Below are 16,605 nucleotides of genomic sequence, written 5' to 3' on the forward strand. Positions count from 1 at the left end.
ATGGAGCAAATCAATCATTGTTACAAACAAATTACCAACATCTCCATGCTGTCTAGATGCAAGATGTGTATTTTCAGATTTTTGTCGTAATAACTGAATTTTTGACAGTGGTTTCAAATCTGCCTTTCCATGCACGGATGGCTGCTTTCCTACACAACAGTGAATGGCTTACTCAATTTGTGAAGCTACTGTTGAGTTGCTACTTGCCAGTTAGCTCAGAGCGGTAGATGACCGTCTTTGGTTCCAGAGGTTGCTCAGAATTGCCTAAAAATGCCCGGACCCAACCCATCGCTGCGCAGCAGCTATAATTCTAGTTTGTTTTCTTTTTTGTGCAAGTTCATGAATATGGAAATTACTTAACATCATCATGCCCATCCCTACAAGGTATTATAGGCTAAATGTAGTTGAAGTACTTAAAGTAAAAGTACTCACACCATTACTTGTACATCTACATGTCTGTTGCAGATGATCCTCGAGACAGCCAGCATCCTTATGGTTAGTCTCTTCCTTTATCCTCTGCTTTTACTAAAAGTTTGTAATTTTCAAAATCATTTGCTCAAGCTTTTTTATCTCTTTATTTTAGAGGATCAAGCTGAAACCATCGACACAACTGGAGGTGAGATATTGAACAGGATGTGATTAATTAAAGGTCCAGGTGTAGGATTTAGGGTGATATGTTGGCAAAAATGGAATATAAGTATGTTAAGTATATAATCACCTGAAAATTATAATCGTTGTGCTTCATTACCCTAGAATGAGTCATTAATATCTACATAGCGGCTGTGGCTCAGAGGTAGAGCGGGTTGTCCACCAGTTGGTGGACAATCAGCGGTTCGATACCCGGCTCCTCCAGTCTGCATCTCGAAGTATCCTTGAGCAAGATGCTGAACCCCAAATTGCTCCTGGTGGCTGTTCCATCGGTGTATGAGTGTGTTAAAAACTGAGTAGCAGGCGGCACCTTGTATGGTAGCCTCGACCACCAGTGTATGAATGTGTGTGAATGGGTGAACGTGACGCGTAGTGTAAAAAGCGCTTTGAGTGACTTTGAAAGCCTTTTGAAAGGTGCTATACAAATGCAGGTCCATTTACATAGGGAGCAGATCCTTGCCCACAGGGATCACCTTGTTGCACCGCCATGTTTCTACAGTAGCCCAGAATGGACAAACCAAACACTGGCTCTATAGCGTGTGCCATCATAGTAGCAGCCCCCCACAATGACTGCCGCCAGAAGAAACAAAAAAATTTTTTGACGTGAAACCGCTTTATTCAGTGTTTTTCAGAGACCTCTGTGGATGAATTAAATCCCAGTAAAAAAAAAAAAAAACCTGAATAATAGACACTGAAGGAATTCTAACCAGGAGAAGTTTCTGTTGGTTGCACTTTGCAGTCCTCACCACAAGATGCCACTAAATCCCCCTAAAGCTTTCACACTGGATCTTTAACTGCAATTGTAGTCACAGTACCAGCAGCACACCTATCTATAGTAAAGGCTATAGTAACTACATTAGTATTGTTCTTTTATTAAGAGCAGTACTGGTCAGTGGAGGAGGAAGTATTCAGATCCTTTACTGCAGTAAAAGTGCTAATACTACACTGTTACAAGTAAAAGTCCCGCATTGAAAATGTTCCATCAGTATGTCAGTATAATCAATAAAATGTAGTTAAAATATTATAAGATCAAACTGTCTCCTGGGACTCATGCATTAATGTAAAAGCAGGGTTTTACTGTTGTAGTTGGTTGAGGTGGAGCTCATTTTAAAATATTAACTTGTGATTATTTTCTCCATTAATCAGTTATTTGGTTTGTAAAAATAGTGAGAAATGTTTGTCACAATGAGCCAGAGCCCACAGTGACACCTTAACAATTTAGTTTAACATTATCACTAACAATTATTAACATTATTCCTAATACATTACAGTTAATACCAATATTCAAAGGAAAAGTTTGTAAATGTTTGTTTTGGCTTTTACAGTTTCATGTTCTATGGGCAAAAACCCTAATTTGTATAGTAACTAAAGCTGTCAGATGAATGTAGTTGCGTAGAAGTATAAAGCAGAACAAAACCGAAAGACTCAAGTAAAGTACAAGTACCTCAAATTTCTACTGAAGTATTTGAGTAAATGTACTATGTGTTTCTTGTTGCAGTGCTGGTGGAGGAGCCGCTGCCAGAGGAGAGTGTAGGTCAGTCAAACACACTGTCAGGATTAAAAACATACAGTAATGATATTTAACAGTCAGTTTGGTTTAGTTTAATAAGGTTTGGTGGAGTTTTGTTTGGCTCAAAGTAATTAAGTTGAGTCAATGACTATTTTGGTTTAGTATAGTCATATTTGATTTGGTTTATTCGTTAACTTTGGTGTTATTTTGTTCAGTTTAGTTTGTTAAAGGGCTGCTGAGAGTTAGATGAGAAAATTGACAGTTTAGAGATAAGATCAACCTTTATTTATACCGAGGAAAATTCTGTTGTACAAGGCAAAAGACCTTTTTTCACCAGAGTGTAGAACTGACTCAAAATTTGCCTTGGTGTTTAATTAAATTACTTTGATTGTCTTTTGGTGTTACATTACCAACTCACAACATTAGGTGCAAATTGGGTAAACTAATTATTTTATAAAAGGTCCAGTGTGTAAGATTTACAGAGATTAAGTAGCATCTGGCAGTGAGGACCGCAAATTGCAACTAGTGAAACTCCTGGTTAGAATTTCTTCAGTGTCCATTGTTCAGGAGGTTTTTACTGGGAGCCTAATTATTCACAGAGGTCTCTTCCTCTCCAACATAAACAAACCTGGTGATTTACACCAGTAAGACTCATTGAATAAAGCAGTTAGTTAGTTATATATCACCCTAAATACTACACACTGTGGCTTTAAATTAGAAACTCACAATATTATTTTTCCCAACCCTCAAACCCCTCAGAGAACCTTAAGTGATGTTGCAGGATTTTCCCTGGGTCATTCCTAAATTCTTCGTAGTTAAGTTGAACATAACCCAATATTTTCACCAAGACACAACACAGGAGACTAGGACATTTGTCCATGTAATAGAGCAGATCTTTATTGTTCCAAAAATGACATAAGGTCATGTTCGATCCAAAATGAAGTTAAGGGCTTTTGCCTTTGCACAGCAGAATTGTTGTGCAGCAGTTGCACTAAGTAAGTAAGTAAATGGAAAAGAATGCAAATAATTAAAACAAAGAAACAATAACTGTTGAGGAGACAGGGGGGATGTGATGGACTGTTCTTGTTCCTGGATCAGCATGTTGCTTTTACAGTTCAGTTGTTTACATAAAAAACAACAAGGTAAAATATATCAGTGAGCTTTGACAGTGGTAGTAGGAGAAAGTTGTTACTTTTGAACAGAGCTAGCTGTTTCCCTGCTGTTTCCAGTTTTTATGCTAAGCTAAGCTAACCAGCTGCTGGCTGTAGCTTCATAGTGATCATACAGACATGAGAGTAATATTAATCTTATAATTTAAGTCTTGGCAAGAAAGAAAAACATATATATTTTTGCAAAACTTCACAACATATTTTAATTTGCTTTTTTTATAATATGGTTTACTCAAATGCAGGTTGAAAAATAAAATGGAAAATGTTGGGGCTAGTTTTGTCTGACAGGCAGCAAAATCAAACATTGTCACAAAAAGAGATAAAACTTTTACAGCTCTACAGCTCTGGATGTAAACATTATCACTGATTTCAGTGTCTGGTGTGGCGTATGTTGTTGGTGATAATGACACCAGTCTGAGTCACTGATGTTGTTTTTCTGTTTGTTCTATAGTGGAGTCTGCGCAATACTTGACAAGCTCCAAAGTCTCACAGGAAGCAGGTACATGGCCTCAATTTAGAGTCTTGAATTTGTGTCAGTGTTGCCTTTCAGATAGGGTTCAGGAAATCTAGAAAATGCTGCTTAACTTGAACAGGTTTCAGCCATCTGTCTGTCTCTCCATCCAGCTCCTCACTCAGTTTTTACATTCAGTTTGGGATTGTAAGTTCCTGAATCAGCCTGATGTGTATTCAGTGAATGTTAATGAGTCACTTTAGAGGAATTTAGAGGATGGTTTTCTGGAAAAACAAACCAGAAATCAACAGACATTGGAAGAAAGAGTGTTTTATGGCCTGACTTTATTCTGGAAAGTCATGGAGAAGTCATGAACTTCATTAACATGTTTTGTGTCTTTTATCTGTCTGCCAGAGCCAGTTGTGGAAGCACAGAACCAGTCTGAACCACCAGTAGTACCAGAACCACAGAGTGAAACACCCAGGCAGGCTGAGGCTGAGAGTGAGCACGCACACGCACACACACACTCACACGCACACACACACTCACACTCACACGCACACACACACTCACACACACACACACACACACACACACACACACACACTGGCTTTTTGTCAAGATGATTTAACTATTTAGATAACATTCAGCAGCAAAGCACCACCATCTAGTGGCCAGTAGTGAGAAGACAGTTTTACCTCTTTGTACCATCAAGGTTTAGAATTTATAGTTATGGGAACTATTCAGATCCTTCACTGCAATAAAAATACTGATACCACACTGTGAAAATACTTCTCTACATGGCAGAGTCCTGCATTCAAAACTTAACTTAAGTAAAAGTATAGAAATACAATGACTGGTAACAGTACTGCTTCTTGTTGGGTGAGTGGTAACCCAGACGCTGTTCACCAGGTGCAGGGATTGAACCTCTGATTTCAGCATTATCAGCATCATGCTGGAGACAACTGAGCTAATGGGCCCTGTGAGAGCTGAGGCATGTTTGGTGTTACAATAATCTTTGTCCACCTGATGTTTTTTACCCAAGTCTGTGTGCTAATTCTTATTTGAATGTTTAGCTTGTCAAGTGTTTTTATTAACAAACTTTCTTGTTACTGATGAACTGTGGTGCTGCAGGTTGATTTCGAAACACGCATTTTAACACAGCTATTTTGCCCTTGTGACACAGTGATGATCCTTTCCTCCTGTCTATTTTTAGTCATGTTGCCAAGACAAATCCTTGTCCACCTCTGAATGTTGAAGTGAGTCTCTTCTCTTGTGTCACAGGAACAGCAGAGAAACAGCCTGAGGAGAAACTCAAAGAAAAAGGTAAAAACTGATGAAGATTTAAACAAAAACATAAACAGAATGTAGTTGTTGCATTTTCACACACACTGTATTTTTATTTTCTTTTATCCTCTCTTTTTCATTGTCCTGCAGCAAAGAAGAAGAAACCAAAACTGTTGAATAAGTTTGATAAAACCATTAAAGCAGAAATCGACGCTGCAGAAAAGCTTCGCAAGAAGGTACAGTCATTACACAGACTCCTGTAGTATTGAAGGACGAAAAATGACCTCATTATGATTGAATAAATAAATTAATTAATGTATGAATTATTACAGGAATAAGTAAATTAATAGGGAGATTTAAAAAAAAAAAGAATGATATCGTAATGATTTTTTTTTTTTTTTGAAATATGGGAATAAATTAATAAAAATAGAAATTAAGAAAGGTATGAATAAATACAGGAATAAAAAAATAGGGTAATAAATAAAACGAGTAAATACAGGAAAATATATATTTTTTAAATACATGAATAAAAATGTGTGAATACATATGTAAATAAATAAATAAAAACAGAATTACAGAAATTAATAAATATATGCACATACATGAATAAATACAGAAATAAGTAAATATGGACATAAAATGTATGAATAAATACAGGAATAAATGAGTAAATATAGAAATAAATAAATGAATTAAAACAAGAGTCAATAAATATGGGAATAAAATGTATAAATTGATATGAAAATTAATGAATAAATATGGAAATAAATAAATGTATGATTAAATAAGAACATAAATAAATATGGTAATAAAATGTATAAACAGATTGCAATAAATGAATAAATAAATGCATGAATAAATACAAGAATAAATAAATAGGGGCATAAAATTTCTAAATAAATATGGTAATAAAAAAGTAAATACAAAATAAATACATGTATAAATAAATACATGTATAAATAAATACAAAAATAATTAGATAGATTCTGAAATGTATAAATAAAAGGAGAAATTAATAAATACATATAGTCACCTGTATTTATTTTCTTATTTATTTCAGCAATTACTTATTCTTTTATTTATATATTATTTTAAGTACATGTATTTATTTATTTATTTATTTATTGATACCGTCCTCCATGCTACAAAACACATAAACCTGCATCCGCTGTACACTTAGCTTGTATTGCTATCCAGAGATCGTACATAACTCTTAAAATACTTATTCTGCTTTTATAAAATGATCTTAGTGATTGTTTAAAATATTAATGTATATAAATGATGCCTTTATTGCTTCATTAGTCTTAATTTGCCTGTTATTTATCGATCAGGGGAAGCTGGAGGAGGCGCTGAGAGCGTTTGAGACACTTGTGCAGCTGCACCCACAGAGCCCCCGCGCTCGCTATGGAAAAGCCCAGGTACTGCACACAGTAGTACTGCACAATACTACAGTACAGGGTAAATTTACTGCATTGGCACTGCATCAAAACTACTGTGTCTACAGACAGAGGACGACCTGGCTGAGAAGCTGCGGAGCAACGACATGCTGCAGAAAGCCATCAACAGTTACAGAGAGGCTGCTGAGCTCCCTGATGTGACCTCTGACCTCCTGAGAGCCGCATTGAAGAGACGAGCTGAGAGACAGCAGTTCCTTGGTAACACACATACTGATACTACAGCTATTATGACTACTACAGACACTACTGCTAACTACAAAAACCTCTCTCTGAGTCTTTTGATGTTGATTCATTTACAAAGTTATTCAAAAAGACTCCAGACTTTATTGTGTTGTTGTGTATGTGTGTGTATAGTGAGTGGGTGTTGATTTAAAAGCTTAAAATCCTGGCATTATTCGTGCCGTACTATAACCAGCTGAGCTAAGCAGCTGTGACATGATGATGTGTCTCAGCAATCTGTGTATGTTGTGATATCACCTGCAGATGATTGAAGTCTGAGGTTTGCCCCCCCCCCCCACCCCCCCCTTGTTTCCTCTCCTCTTTGAAAAAACAAAGCATCAACACACGTCTGTTTACCTTGCTTCCTCTTCTCTTCGCTCCTTGTTGTCGCTCCTTGTTGTTTCCTCTTCTCCTTTGTCTTTGTCTCCTCTCCACGTTTCCTCCTCTTCCTCCTCACTTTGAATTGCCTTGTTGCTGAAATGTGATGTATGAATAAACTTGCCTTTCCTCCATATAGGCAACAGACTCAGAATTATAATCTAGTATAATCTATAATAATATAATAAAATATAAGACAACTGAGAACATTTTCAGGACTGTGTTTTTAAGACTAATTGTACATGAAAAGCTGAACTCACTCACACATTATTGTCTCTGTCAGGTCGGATGCGCGGGTCTCTGGCGACTCTGGAGAGGCTGGTTCAGATCTTTCCAGAAGACATTAGTCTGAAGAACGAACTGGGCGTCGCCTACCTGTTGCTAGGAGACAACAAGGGTGCCAAGAAGGTTTATGAGGAGGTGTGTGTTTGTGCTGATAGCGTTACCAGACACACCTGTCTGTTCATTGTGTTATTTTAAAGTGACAGGAGTTTGTAGGAGGTGAAGTGGTGCTTTACACCTGTCTTTCTTTTCATCTTTGATTGGTTGTCCATACCTGCAGGTTCTGGCAGTTTTCCCCGGTGACGGCTTTGCTAAAGTTCATTACGGATTCATTCTAAAGTCAGAGAACAAGATAGCAGAGAGTATACCATTCCTGAAGGTGAACACACACACACGTGCACATTTGAACGTCTGTATGTATGCCTGTGAGGACCATCATTAGCACATTCAAATGCTTTAAAGAGACCAGGTGACAGTAAATCAATGCCTCTTATTTTGGAACACTAGCCCTTTTTACACAAAAACTGTGCTATAAAGCTGCTACAAAGTCCCTTCTCCAAGCCCCCATTGCATTTTTATATATAACATACGTGTCAGCAGTACTTTATAAACAATAACGATGGCCTAACATGTCAATAACAAGTATTAACCATCCCTGTTATATGGCATCTGATTTCATCCTCTGTTCGGACAGCAAGGAGCTCCTGGACCTCATTGTTTTCCTAATTTGTGGTCATTGTCAGCCACTGTTCTTAACTTAGCTGCTTTATAAATCTGTTGCGGTGTGTTGCATGCATAAAGTGTCGTCAAAACGTCACACCCGTGCTGCCCGTGATGCCGTCCTGCCAGCTGTCTTGTTCATTCAGACACTGTTCTGGCACTGTTACTACCTCCTGTGGAGGCTTAAAGGTGACCACTACTTCCATTCTGCGGTCGTACCTTATATATAGCAAGGGAGTGTCAGTTTCCGTTTTGAGTCTGACTTTAAATGAATTTATTTTAATGTAGTATTGTTATATTGTTATTGTATTGTTGTCATTGTTATTTTCATTTCATCCTGCCCAACTATGCTAATACCAGCCAAGACATAGTTTGTCTCCAGGTGAAATGTAACTGATGAATCAGGTTTTTCTAAATCCCAGATTACAGAAATCTGGTTTCTTATAAAACTTTCTGCAAAGAGTCGACATTAACCTGGTTAATAAAGTGCAAGTAAACCCACCTCTAAAATACTAAATACTACTTCATGTTTTTACCTGCATGCACAGCAGTTTAGATGCATATTTTTGTCCACCACAGTATTTTCTATTCTATTTTATGTTATTTTTTATATATACATTTATTCCTATATTTTAACTGCACTATATGCACCACTTGTTTTGCATTTGACAATAAAGAACTTGAAACTTGATTGAAATTATGGATGATGAAAAATGACAGAAGTATCAGTAAATAAATAAAGACCTCATTAACACACAGACAGAACTACAAAAATAAATAAATGTAGTTGTACAAAAATGTAAACAAAAATTTTCGATATTTATTTATGTCCTGTTTAACTTTTAGTCATGTATTTATGCATTAATCTGTTTATTTCCATATTTATTTTGCTTTTGTGCATTTGTCAGCATTTATTTATACTTTTATTTATGTATTTATTGACACATTTATTTATTTGTTTGTTGACACTTAAGTCATTATTTGTCCTCCATATGAAATGACACATCCTTAAACCTGTAGCCATGACTTTGAGCTAAACCTGATTCTTTACAGTGAATGTTTAAACCCTCCAACACACAACAACACTGCTGTTCTCTCTGTGAGCAGGAGGGGCTAGAGTCGGGTGAACCAGGGACGGATGACGGGCGATTCTATTTCCACTTGGGTGACGCTCTGCAGAGAGTCGGAGACAAAAGCGTGAGTAACATAAGAACACACACAGAAGTCGTGGTTACCTACATAGTAAGTCTGTCACTTAATTCCGAACAAATTAAAGCTTCGTTTATCCTTCCGTGAGACATCAGGGCACAGGCCTTCATAGATTGCGAGCTAGCTTTGTGTATGCACAGAGGCGTTCATGCTCAAAGTGTTGCTCTTTGCCATATGCTCTAAAAGGCCAGGGGTGTATGAACTTAACATTACTACTGGGACAATGAGTGGTGACAAAAAGTAGGCTACCTGGCTACAGTCGAAAACACTGACATACCGCCAAACATTACATTTGTGTGCTGTAATTATTACTGTCACTTTCCCTCAAGTCTAAATTATTTTACTCCACTTTGTTTCCCCCAGTGGCCACTCTTTACATGAGGCCGTTTTTTTTAGCTTTTATAACAATCTCTCATGTTCTTCCACGCCCTGCGGCAAAAAACTCCTCTTTCCCCAGATTGGTAACTATTTCTGTCCAATAACTTAAGGCCATTTGACTGTCCCTGTGGCCTTTAGATCATTACGATCATTGTCTGTACTGACAAACCTGCTTAGGCAGTTTGCCCTCAAAGCTGTCCGAGTTAAACTGAAAAGTGAAGCACGGCCAGTGGATGCCTGGTTACAAAAAAGTAGAGGTGTATGACCAAGCGCCACAATAACTTTTGGAGCCCTCACATTTGTCCACCAGCAGATTTTTGAAGCTTGTAGTTTTTGGCCCCTCAGAATGTCTCTCCTCACATTTTATATAGGAACAAGTGGTGTTCATCCAAGTTATTAAATGAGTTCCTTTACTGTATATGTAGAGCGTTGGTTGGTTCATAATAATAGTCTTGCATTATGACATTATCCGTCCGTCTGTCTTTACCTCCAGGCATATTACTGGTATGAGCTGGGTCACAAACACGGCCATTTTGCCTCAGTGTGGCAGAGATCTCTGTACAACGTGGACGGACTGAAGGCTCAGCCCTGGTGGACGGCTAAAGAGACCGGATACACCGATCTGGTCAAGGTAGGATGTCAGAGTGTGTGTATGTGTTTATATGTATGTGTATATAAGGCATGTTTTTTTTATGTACACTGCATATATGTTTTGATTAAGACGCTGGAGAGGAACTGGAAGACGATCAGGGATGAGGCTTTGGCTGTGATGGACCAAAACACCGGAATGTTCATACCTGAGGAGGAGAACCTGAGAGAGAAAGGAGAGTGGGGCCAATACACAATCTGGCAACAAGGTACACACTCTTTTATACATATATGCATTGTACTGTATGTGTACATGTGTTAATCTGGTGTAATCTAAGATTACTGTATTGATGAGGTTTGTTTGATTGAAACAGTTTTAGTCTTCAGCAGAAAATAAATTTAAAAAAAGATGGAAGACATAAAAGATTTCTTTTTAAAGAAGAAAAAAAATCATAAAACAAATTTCACCATTTATCTGAAAAAAAAAAGATGTAGTTGCAGTTTCTCAAATGTGATTAAAGTATTTCGTGCTTTATGTCTTTGTATGAGACTTCAAAATAAAAACAAAAGTCTTCACTGTTTTCTGACTTTTAATTGATCAACAGAATCATTGATGAGTTAAGTATGAAAGTTAATTGTAGCATTAGTGAGGTTTCAGTGTATTTTGTGTTTTTGTTTTGTTTTGTTTGTTTTTAGGTAAGAAAGTAGGAAATGGGTGTCAGGGCGTTCCAAAGACCTGTGCACTGCTGGAGAGATACCCCGAGGCTACAGGCTGCAAGAGAGGACAGGTACACACGCTCACACACACACACTGACTGGACAGCCGTGGCTGGAGGCATTACGTTTTCAGGTTGTCCTTATGTATGTCTGTACCATCTTTCTGAACATGACAACTCAGGAACACCTCAAGGGAATTTCTTCAAATTTGGCACACACATTCCCTTGAACTCGAGGATGAGCTAATTAGATTTTGGTGGTCAGAGGTCAAGGTCAGTGTGATCTTGCATCTGTCTCATTCTATCTCAAGAACCCCTTAAGGGAACTACTTCAAATTTGACACAGTTGTCCTCTTGGACTGAAAAATAAACTGATTACAATTTTGTGGGTGAAGGTAAGAGGTCAAGGTCAGTGTGACCTCACAAAATATGTTTTTGGCCATAACTGAATTCATACACTAATAATGACAAAACTGCACAGAAATGTCTAATAGGGCAAAATATTGAAGTGATGACACTTTATATCCAACAGTTCAAAGGTCAGCTTCACTGTGACATCATAATGTTCTACATAAAACACTTTTCTGGCCATTACTTAACGTCATATCTCAGGAACAGAAGGGGAGACATTTGGTCAGATACTGAATTGGTGACTCTAATCTTGAAACTGTGGTGATTTTAGAGATGTGTGTGAAGCATCCATGTTTTCACAGACATGGATATGAACTGTAAGAGAATCTTCTGGTACGCAGAGGCATACAACCGCAGGGTGGTAATTCTAGTTTCTATCATTTCTAGATAAATGTGAATTTTACGTCAACATCTTATTTTTGGTCATTTGAGGGTTTGTTGATTTTGAATAAACAAAGTCTTGGTTTCAGAATATAAAACTCTTATCACCAAATTCAGAGGATAAATACAATTACACTGTGGTCATACTCAGCTCCACTGTCTTTCCCTCTATTTATCCCTGAAATTAAGAATGACAGGCTTATAGTAACAAGGCAGGTTCTGTGAATGCCCTGGCCAGGTGACACCCATGGTCTTCTGTTGCCTGTGTCTGAAAGACGGAGAGTCAGATGTGGAGATAGGCAACATTTCATCCAGCACTCACCCAGCCACAAGCTTCATAAGTTCTTTGTCTCTTGCAGTCTGCAGCTGACCACCATTAAAGTGCAGCTTTTGTTGTTTAGCCAGTGTAGGGCTACAGTCGACCTCCGTGGCTGCAGAGGGCTCACCTTTGGTGGGATGTACCTCCTGGAGCTTCACATTGTTGTGCTGTCAGTCGTAGTAGGTGTTTCAGGAGGTTTTAGGTTGTGTTTTGGGCAGTGGAAAGAGTTTGATGCTGTGTTCACACTATGAGCAACACAGCAACAGCATACCAGCTACACTGTTGCTGAATCTTCGCTGAAGTGTTGCTCAACCGCCTGATAACATTGTCATAGACTTGTATGTGTCTGCTACCTGCCACAAAGCACCTTGACCTAAAGTCATCTAAAGTTTTTATTTGGTTGAAAAAAATATGCTTTTGATCACTGTCCCAGGCTGCATTTTAACATCACATCACATGTCACTACTCCTTTGGATCCCTGTGTGCACCACAATACACAAAAATCTAGCATAGCATCAGCTAACTAAGCTAAATTAAACAGTACCACAGCTAGAAACAAAAACAAATGATTGTTTGAAGCTTCACCGCGTCATTGGAGCGCTCATAAAAGTTAAGCCATATTTTTCTGATTTATTGCAACGGGAGCACTGGGTATTTTCAGCTACGCCACAATTCGCAGAAGCGCCATGATGTGCTCAATTATGTGCTGAGCACTGTTTGGCTTCTTTTTTTTTTTTTCTGAGCACTAAGAGTTGAAAAATATTCTGCTTTGGGTAAAACACTGCGCTTGTCACTGTCACTTTTTACACAGCCTTTCACAAAGACCAAGTGTTACTGACATTTTTACCTCCATTGATATTCAGTATCATAGCAACCAGAAGCAGCCAAAGTGTCTGTCCAGCTGGACGTTTCCTGAGGAGCGCCTGGCATTTTCAGCTGAGAAAAAACCCAGTTTGGTGGACACAGGGCCTTAGTGCCACTACCTGGAGCAGTGGTGTTCTTTTCATCTTTCCTTCTGACAAAATCAAAGTAATGGGAATATTTCTCGCTGAATTTAAGTGTTTCCATCTTCCAAACTAGCTTACTGCTCTGTGACGTGCTCAATGACGATTATGGAAATGAATCCAGGGATGCTGGATTGATTTTTGGATTTCAAATCAGTAGGTTGTGACAACAAAGTAAGATTGTAAAGAGATACTTGTTTGGGGGGTAACTGTAATATTATTACTGACATTTTTGTCCAGAAACAGGTGTTATGTTATAATTAGGATCCTCTTCAGTTTGATTCAGCACAGTATAAACATGTTTGTGGACTGATACTGTGGAGCAGTTAGATGTGTCCATAGGCTGATTACACGGATTTCATTGCTAAAAATATCCCAAAACTCTGGGCTTAAATTTATTTCATCTGGGCTTTTACCCTCTGAACCAGGAAATATCTTGAAATAACTCTGATCTGATTATCGAGTGAGTTCAGTAAAGATAAGACTTAAAAATAACTGATAATCTGCTTATGTTTTGTTAATATGTATGTTAATGTGTGTTTGTGTTCAGATTAAGTTCTCCGTGATGCAGCCAGGTACTCATGTGTGGCCTCACACTGGTCCCACTAACTGCAGACTGAGGATGCACCTCGGCCTCGTCATCCCTAAACAGGGCTGCAGGATCCGCTGCACCGACCAGACCAGGTACTGTCTCCTCTTCATCCTAAATCATCTTCAGAAGCTGTGTTGCTTCAGAAGCTGTTTGGTCTGTTCATGGATTAAACCTGCAACCTTGGCCTTATTACAGTAGCACCGCGCAATTAGTCACTCCTTCTGGATCCTGCTGAACATCTCTTCTCAGACTTTTACACACAAATGAATTTTGAATATTCCTACCTCCAAGCCAGCAACCTCCATGGCAGGAGGCATTATGTTTTGGGATTTTCTGTCTCATTCTTGTAAATGCGATATCTCAAAAACACCTTGAAGGAATTTCTTCAAATTTGCCACAAACATTCACTTAGACACAAGAAATAATTGATCAGAATTAGGTGGTTGATTTTCCAAATTCTTTTAACTTCTTTGGTAAAATTTTTTAATGGGGTTCAAACCCGTGACCTTGCCGTTATTAGCACCACACTTAAACCATCTGATCTAATCGGGCACTGCATGTCTCGTATTTATTCAAACCAAATTGGACAGACATCCCTGTAGTCCTGATTTGCTTGACAACATACCCTCTCACAGCAGATGTTTTGTCTCATCATAGCAGCAAAAGATATAATTGATAACCTTAAAGTCAGCTGCATTCCATTTAGGTGTGCCGGTTTTATAGAGAACAAAAAATGACTTTAAATATCAATAAATAAATAAATAAATGCATGCATTTATAAATACAGGATTCATTAAATAAATTCAAACAGGAATAAATACAGGAATAAATAAATAAATAACAGAATAAATGACTGTTGAAGTAAATACAGATATAAATGAACCCATAAATAAACAAATAAATAAATGTTGCAATTTGAATTTAAGTTTTAACAATTTGTAACAAATAAGCCCACTTGGTTTTCTGCCTGCACTTTGTAATGTTTAATATTTTTTTTTTATTTTTTGTATTTTAAATTGTACAAAAAAAAAAAAGAATAAATATGGAAATAAATAGATAAATGCATAAATAAATAATAGCTAATAAGTATTCAGGACTTGAATAAATAAATATCTGAATTAATTTCTACATTTTTGCTGACCTACATTTTTTTTATTTGCGTTTCTGTGTCTGTATGTTAGGTCCTAACCTCTGCATTTATATCTTGATTTATGAATTTATTTTCCATATTTATCTAAGCATTTATTTTACTATTTTATGTATTTATTCCTGTATTTACTTTGTATATTTCTGTATTGATTTACTTATTTCTATATTTAATTATTTATTTTTCTATTCATTCATTCTAATGTCATTTTTTATCCCCCATTAAAAACACCTTGGATCTCTGGTGGCAGACATAAACATCACTAACGTGTCATTCTTCATCATGTGCTGTGTCGCAGGGAATGGGAGGAAGGTAAAGTCCTCATCTTCGACGACTCCTTCGAGCACGAGGTTTGGCAAGATGCCGACAGCTACCGCCTCATCTTCATCGTGGATGTGTGGCACCCGGAGCTGACAGCGTACCAGCGCCAGACTCTGAGCCCCATTTAGATCCACCAGGAACCAGCTCAGACCTTGTGAAAACAGTTGGATAGACTCGTCGGACCAGCTGATTCTTCTTCTGTGGATAAACTGCTAAAAACACTGACTACCGGAGTCTGAGGAGAATCACATGGCACGTTTTGACCGATGGACTAGGGATGGTTTTTGCTTCCTTTGTGGATTAACTACTAAATAATTGTCTGTCGAAGGATCAAAACCATCAGACTGAAGGATGGAAGTGAAAAGTTACTACTGACTTTACAACCTTTTACCAAAACACAAACACACGGTACTTGTTTAACCCGGGTTAACCCTGTTAGGACCAGGTTCAGGGTCCCCTCAGATTTCAAAATGTATTTTCTAGATCTGGAAATGTTTTGGAAAGTCAGACCACGATTTCAGGTTTGTTTCCAGTTTATTTGCTTTCTTAATTGTAAAGAAACCAAAACCAGCTCTCTGGAGTCTGATGAGAGTTGAAACACTAACAGATTGAACAGAATCTCCGTCATTACACTTTAAAATGTCTCACACACAGTTTTAAATGAAACAAGCCTTAACTTTCACCACTATGCATTTTCTTTCAGTTTACTCAGTTTTTAATTTCACTTTTTCATCACATTTGCACAGTGAACAAGGAAACACAAGATGTTATAAAAGATGTTTTATATTTATATTAAAAATAAATAAAAATCCAAAAAAAACTGCAACCACGAAACAAAAGAGTCATTTTGTGTCTCGATATTCCAAATTCTTTCAGTGGCAACAGTATTTGTTTGTCCCAGTTTGTGTTTAAAAAAAAAGCAGAAGGAGGCCGAAGTGAAATCAAAGTTGGAAGCGGAAGAAGCAAAACTACAACAGCTTCAAGTGGATAATGACGTTAAAATAGCTGAAGCTCGGGTTAAAGTTTATAACAGCTTCGATGTACCTGAGGGTTGTGACGAAGTGTCTGAACATAAGTGCCTACAGGACAGTCAAAACACTGAATATAAATGTTTCCTAAGTCCCCAAGCCACACCCTTTCGGCCTGGACCTGTATTATTCAACCCACTAAAAGCTCAAGAGGAAGCCAGTCTCGCCCAAGCAATTGCAAGCTCACTCACCTTCAGTCGTCTTCCAGTTCCAGAGCCAACAATATTCACTGGCGACCCTTTGAAGTATACAGATTGGAAGATATCCTTTATGGCCCTTATTGGAGAAAAGCCCCTCCCGACCAGCGAGAAGATGTTCTATCTCAAATGTTACCTCGCTGGGGAGGCACGCAAAGCCGTTGAAGGATTCTTTTATCGCAATTCAGAAGAC

General features: G+C 37.8%; 1 protein-coding gene across 11 annotated transcripts in view; it reads left to right on the top strand.

Moving 5' to 3' along the window:
- Window positions 1-16,013, top strand: part of unm_hu7910 (un-named hu7910) — a 62,246-nt gene extending 46,233 nt beyond the window's left edge. For 6 of the 11 annotated variants that reach the window (XM_050056793.1, XM_050056795.1, XM_050056794.1 and 3 more), the window contains 17 exons: window positions 466-495; window positions 584-616; window positions 2,147-2,182; window positions 3,779-3,826; window positions 4,193-4,279; window positions 5,063-5,104; window positions 5,216-5,301; window positions 6,397-6,483; window positions 6,570-6,720; window positions 7,403-7,539; window positions 7,682-7,780; window positions 9,229-9,318; window positions 10,202-10,339; window positions 10,430-10,565; window positions 10,993-11,084; window positions 13,678-13,811; window positions 15,165-16,013. In XM_050056793.1, coding sequence (XP_049912750.1) covers window positions 466-495; window positions 584-616; window positions 2,147-2,182; window positions 3,779-3,826; window positions 4,193-4,279; window positions 5,063-5,104; window positions 5,216-5,301; window positions 6,397-6,483; window positions 6,570-6,720; window positions 7,403-7,539; window positions 7,682-7,780; window positions 9,229-9,318; window positions 10,202-10,339; window positions 10,430-10,565; window positions 10,993-11,084; window positions 13,678-13,811; window positions 15,165-15,315 — 1,577 coding nt within the window. In that variant the 3' untranslated portion in view covers window positions 15,316-16,013. The remainder of the gene's footprint in view (window positions 1-465; window positions 496-583; window positions 617-2,146; window positions 2,183-3,778; window positions 3,827-4,192; window positions 4,280-5,062; window positions 5,105-5,215; window positions 5,302-6,396; window positions 6,484-6,569; window positions 6,721-7,402; window positions 7,540-7,681; window positions 7,781-9,228; window positions 9,319-10,201; window positions 10,340-10,429; window positions 10,566-10,992; window positions 11,085-13,677; window positions 13,812-15,164) is intronic. The other 5 variants (XM_050056796.1, XM_050056801.1, XM_050056802.1 and 2 more) reach the window with 3 other exon arrangements.
- The last annotated feature ends 592 nt before the right edge of the window (window positions 16,014-16,605 follow it).

This window comes from Epinephelus moara, chromosome 11, assembly GCF_006386435.1.
Source record: "Epinephelus moara isolate mb chromosome 11, YSFRI_EMoa_1.0, whole genome shotgun sequence".
Taxonomy (NCBI): Eukaryota; Metazoa; Chordata; class Actinopteri; order Perciformes; family Serranidae; genus Epinephelus; species Epinephelus moara.